This window comes from Mirounga leonina, unplaced genomic scaffold (genome assembly GCF_011800145.1).
Source record: "Mirounga leonina isolate KUSES-001 unplaced genomic scaffold, KU_Mleo_1.0 Mir_54, whole genome shotgun sequence".
Classification (NCBI taxonomy): domain Eukaryota; kingdom Metazoa; phylum Chordata; class Mammalia; order Carnivora; family Phocidae; genus Mirounga; species Mirounga leonina.
In genome coordinates, this window is record NW_023270812.1 from 9,546,528 (window position 1) to 9,552,352 (window position 5,825).

General features: G+C 54.5%; 1 protein-coding gene across 2 annotated transcripts in view; it reads right to left on the reverse strand.

Annotated features, from left to right (window-relative positions):
- Positions 1-237: 237 nt before the first annotated feature.
- Positions 238-5,825, reverse strand: part of LOC118001843 (ribosomal protein S6 kinase alpha-2-like) — a 155,719-nt gene continuing 150,131 nt past the window's right edge. For both annotated transcript variants that reach the window (XM_034992008.1, XM_034992009.1), the window contains 2 exons: positions 3,265-3,402; positions 238-1,840 (listed from right to left, as the gene is read on the reverse strand). In XM_034992008.1, the coding sequence (XP_034847899.1) occupies positions 1,715-1,840; positions 3,265-3,402 (264 nt within the window). In that variant the 3' untranslated portion in view covers positions 238-1,714. The remainder of the gene's footprint in view (positions 1,841-3,264; positions 3,403-5,825) is intronic.

The window sequence follows — 5,825 nt, forward strand, 5'->3', positions numbered from 1 at the left end:
GACCTAAGGGCTATCCAGTTTCTCCTAAGCTTCTAATAATAGATCAAATAATTCAGACCTAAAACAGAACTATTGTGAACCAAGCCTTTGTGGCCTCGGGGAAAAGCATTTTCTAGTGAGAAAATAGGGGAGATGCCTAATGAGGCTTTGTGGGAAACAGGTTCAAGAACCTGCCCCCTCCCCCCCTCCCCCCAGCTTTTACGTCTGGTGGTTCTCTGAGTGGGGAGAAAGGCTCACAGAATTATAAAAGCTTCTGAAATAAGGTTTCATTTTAAGGTCTGAACACAACTGGAGCAAGCGAAGGAGTTATACTCAGAATGCCGCATGTTGTTTTTTGTCTTTTTGAGGTGGTGTAGTTGGTTGAGATGGGGGATGAAGGGAACAGTGAAATGTGTCTTCTTAGTGAGATCTGGCTGAGGGCCGCAGGTGCCCTGCACCCAGCGAGGGCAGCGGGGAGTCTTGGGCCGGCCTGGGGGCACCCCCGGTGGGGCCGGTGGGAGGACACCGAAGGCCACACGCTCTCTCCCCTCCTGCCCAGGCAGTGGTGCCGAGCCTGTCCGGTTTCAGTTAACAAGAGGCGCACAGCCCCCTCCCTCGGCACCGCGCCCCTCCTGTGTGCACGCGCCCCAAGGGAAACATTAAACGTCACTGCAACATCAGGTGAAAACCGGAAACACAAATGCAACACAAAAGCACAGCTTCTACAAAGTGCATGGCTACCCTGGGTAACCCACCTTTCGGCTCCCCTCCGGGCCCCAGGGCGGCAGCAGGGCCTCCCGTGCCCCCCTCCCGGCTGCATGGGACTGAGAGCACGCCTTGAAGGAAGGGACAGAGCTCAGGGTTGCCAGGGCTCACGGATCTCCCGTGGACCGGAGAGGGGAAGGTGAACACAGCAAAACCACGGCTTGGAAAGCACAGGAGGCTGACGTAAGGCCGCGGCCAGACGTCAGGCCCAACACGCTCTGGGAACCTGGGCGGCCTTGGCCACGGCTAGAGCCAGCGCGGGAGCGTGGAGCCTCAGCCCTGCAGCCCTGGCCGTGGCGGGAACAAGGACACAGGGCGGGGGGCACAAGCTCTCGCTGGCTCCTCCCCAGGGACGCACCATTCTTGTGAAAAGAGGCTCCCCGGGTGAAGATACCGCCTGCCGGTTCTGGGCTCTTCCCCCCGTGGGTCCGCGACCCAGAGAGAACACCCAGCACCTCAGGAAGAAGGGCGATGGGACAAGGGCTCTTTGGATCATTGGGAGGGACCTGGCGTCTACTCTGGGTGCCATGTGCCGACCCTGTCCTTCTGGCAACCCCAGACCGCAGAGGCCAGCCCCGCCCGGGGAGGCTGTGCCGTAAGCTGGTCAGCGCGTCCGCCCACCCGAATCACTAGGACACGTGTGTCGGAAACCTGACCCAGTTACTGGCTTTATCATTGGGAAAAACCCTCTCTCTGTAAATATAAGCCATGATCGTAAGAGACCCACGGAGTCCGAAGGAACCCTACAGGCATCGGGCGTGGTGGTTGCAGTGAAATGAGTCTGTCTGGCGTTGCTCGGGGTAAGGAGGCGGCAAGGCTGGCACAGCAGGGCGTGGGGAGGTCACCGGTCTGGATCCAATCCCGCTGGCGAGCAGGCGCGGAACGAGCGGAGGAACCTGGGCCTCCGAGCCCGGCGTGGGCACCGCGGCAGCGCCCGACAGCCCAGGACGCTCGGCAGGGCCCGCTCGCGCTAGAGCCTCGTGGACGTGAGTCTCTTCATGCCCCTGCGCTGCGCCAGGCCGGACGACAGGACGGGCTCCAGCCGCGGGGCCTGCGGAGCCCTGTTCAGAGCCAAGTAGGTGGCGGCCATGGCACCCTGGGGAAGGAAGGGAAAGGGCGGCTGACCGCGGTGCCCACCCCCTCCCGAGCGGGGGCCTGGGGCCTCTCCGAGCTGTCCTCTCCCACGCACAGCGGGGCCTGCAGGACCCCGGGGCCGGGCGTGTCCGGCACACTCTGGGTCCTCCTAAATGATGGCGCTTCTGTTCTATTGCCGTCCCACACCCGCCTGGGGTTGTGCGTGTGACCTGAGGTGTTTCAGACTCGCAGGGAGCCCCGGGATGAGGTCACACGACCCCTGCTCTCCGGCATGTTACCACACCAGCCGGATCTCAGGAGACGGGCTTTACCCTCCAAGGACTGACCCTTGTGGCCTCAGTCCTCCCCACGAAGCTCCAAGCAGCCTCTGCCAAGCACGCGAGGCAGAGGCTGCTCGTGCCCGGGGTGTGGACCCCAGTCCTCGGATGTCAGCCAGTCCGTGTGGACTGCACTGCAGTGTGGGTGTGCCACGACCGAGCTGGCCCGAGGCCACCATCTGGCTGCAGTTGGGTCTGGTGACGCCTGGCTTTGGTGACTCTGATCACAGTCGCACCGCACGGTCGGACACAGCAAGGTGGGGTCGTCGGATGGCAGGGTCTACCGAGACCCAACAGTTGAATGAGCAGCTGCTCTGAAGCTGAGAACCTTTTGATCCCTGGGCACAAGACGATCTCAGTGACGCCAGCTGCGGCCTGACCTCTCTTCCCTCCACAGCCTTGTGTCTCTGTCAGGGGCTCCAGGGGTCAGGATGCTCTCGTGGAAGCTGTGCAGCCAGGTCCCATGTGGCACGTGCCCTGGCAAGTGTCTCAGGAAAATGGGGTGCGCCCTCCGGCCCAGCCCAGCGCCCCCGCTCCCGGGGATCAACTTTTCCTATGGCCCAGCGGCACGCAGCCACTTGGAGGGCCTTTCTGGGCCACAACAGGAGATTTGAGGAGGAGCAACAGAGACAGCCGGCTCCGGAAGCCTACAATACTTACAGTCTGGGCCTCTACACAGAAGTCTGTGGACGTCTGCTCTAGAACCCAGGGCTTTGGCACCTTGAATTGGTGCAGATGCACCACTCCCTCCACCTCTCTCTCTCTCTCCCTCCCTCTCTCCACCCCCATCTGTCTGTCTGTCTGTCCTACTTTGTCTCCCTCCCTCCTTCCGTGTCTGTCTCTGTCCCACATGCACACACACAAACACAATGAAGCTGCTCAGGATTGTTAACAGAAGTTATAACTTATTCAGAATTTTGTGTGTGATTGCTTGTATGTGAAGAAATGTGTAAAAGTAAATTACTTAGGGATACCTGTTTGTGCCTCCTACTGGTTGGCTATCTGGTTCCCATACTGTGGTTTCTTTAGGTTATTTTGAGGGGGATCAGGGCAACTTTCCTGGGCCCCCCACCCCCAGCATCTTGCTCTCATGACTCCCTGTCCATACCTTCACCAGGTGGACGTCTTGTCTGCTGAGCTGGTTTTGGGACAGGTACTCTCTGTTGACAATCCACGGGTGTTTTAGGACTTGAACGGCCGTCAGGCGCTGATGAGGATCCACATGGAGCATCTTGGACACGACATCCTATAAGGGAAGACAGCAGAAGCCGGTTCGAAGAGCCTCCTGTGCAAAATTCCTTCATTCCCTCTCACGGCAAAACCTCACCATTGTTCTGACCGATTCTCTGCATTTGGGTGTCAAATGTTTATTTTCAGCCTTAAAAGTATGTGAATGATTTTTGAATTTTAATTATCATCACCTTGGTGGCTCACCTCAGGTTTATATCGTGTTAAAGATCTTACATGCAAGGAGAAATCAAATGTAGAAATGTTGAATGGTGCATGTAATTTACTGAACTGCTATTTTAGTAAAAATGATACCCTTCCAAAGGGAGAAGCTAGGTAACGACTGTCCCACAGACATAAACCAGTTATGACAATGCATATGTAGTGTCACTTTTATTAGCACTGTCCCCAAACATTTGCTACAAATCAGCACCAGCCACAGAACTGTCCATCTGGAGCCATTACGTGGGTCCAAGGGGCCAATGTCCCCTAGGGGTGATTTTCTTATGTGACTGTAAGATAATCACAATAAAGATTCTTACGACTGTGGCTTAAAGACAAAGCTCCACTTAACATTCACACATGGCATGACACGCACATGCATGTGCACACATACACAATTACAACTGTGATGTGGATCTGCATGGCATTCATGAGGCCGTCTGCACATGCGTGATACACCTGTTCTTGAGAGAGTCATCGGGATCGTCCTTGGGGGAAAGAGGGCCAATATTACTGTCCCTGTTTTGCAGATGACATTTATAGTGATCAAACAGTTGTCCAGGGAAGAGCCATGATGAGAATCTGTGTTTTCCTGCTAGGCTGCTCACCTTACTCTGGTATTCCCGTGGCATTTCACAGGGAAATAAGGGAGTTAGCGTACGTACACGATATGATGATGATGCACTCAACAGAATTTCTGGTCATAAACCACAACAGAGAAATACTATAGACTAATCCAATATCCCTTTTTGAATAGAAAAATCAAATGCCTTTTAATATTTGGTAACACTGATCTTAGTAACTTCTTGAAACAAGTATCTCCTAGAAGCAGTATTGTTCCCATTTCCACGGGTAAGACTGAAAGCAGAGAGACCTGTGTTGTTTGCTCAAGATCTCAGAGTAAAGCAGTGTTTCTATGCAGTGCCTGCAAGCTGCACTGTAACAACACACAAATCCATAGACTTTGTCTGATTTTGGAGAACTGGAGGTTTTGTTGCATGTTTGGGGAACACAGAGAGGGGAAAAGGCATGGGGCAGGTGAGGCAGAAGATATGGTGGTGAAGGGGCAGGAAGAAGTCGTCAAGGTCCCAGGAGGCAGTGAAGCCCTCTGCCTGCAGCAACAATCCTGGTACTTGACTTGATTGCTTTCCTGACACCTTCTCCCTGGCCCCCACTCCCGCTTCCAAGGTCACCTCAGAAACCACCAGCACCCAAGTCCTGGTCTACTTTGGGGACCAGAACTAGACAATGCCTATACTCTTTTGAGACAGAGTGGATGGATGGGAGCACTGGGAGCGTCAGGGTCTGACACATGGGAAGTGCTTGCTAAAGGCCAGGTGCCTTCTCTTCTGCCATCACCTCTGCCGTGACCTCCATAATCACCTCTGCCACCTCCTTCACCATCCCCTCTGTCCTCTCTTCCATCATCTTCTCTACTGTCTCTTCCACATCTCCACCATCTCCTCCACTATCATCTCTGTCATAACCTCCATCATCTTTTCCACTATCTTCTCTACCACTCCCTCCACCATCATCTCTATCATCGTCTCCACCGTTCCTTCCACCACCTCCTTGACCATGCCCTGTCACCTCCTCCATCATTTTCTCCACCATCCCCTCCACCATCTTCTCTGCCATCTCCTCCACCATCTTCTCCACTATCACCTCCACCATGACCTCCATCATTACCTCCACCATCTTCTCTGCCATTCCCTCTGTCATCTCCTCCATCATTTCCCTCACTGTCTCTTCCATATCTCCTCCACAATCTTCTCCACCATCCCCTCTGCCATCTCCTCCACCATCTTTTCCACCAACACCTCCACCATGACCTCTGTTATCACTTTCATCACCATCTTCTCTGCCATCCCCTCCGTTATCTCCTCCAACATCTTCTCCATCATCACTTCTACCATCACCTGCATCATCTCTTCTACCATCACCTCCACCATCATTTCTACCATCTTCACCAACCCCTCTGCCACCTTCTCCATCATCTTCTCTGCCATCACTTCCACCATGACCTCTGTCATTATCTCCACCATCATCTCTGCCACCTCCTCCACAATCTTGTTCACCACTTCCTCCACCATCACCTCCATCATCTCCTGCACCATCTCTTTTACCATCACCTCCACCATCACCTCCACCATCTTCTCCACCACCACCTCCATCATCTCCTGCACCATCTCTTCTACCATCACCTCCACCATCTTCTCC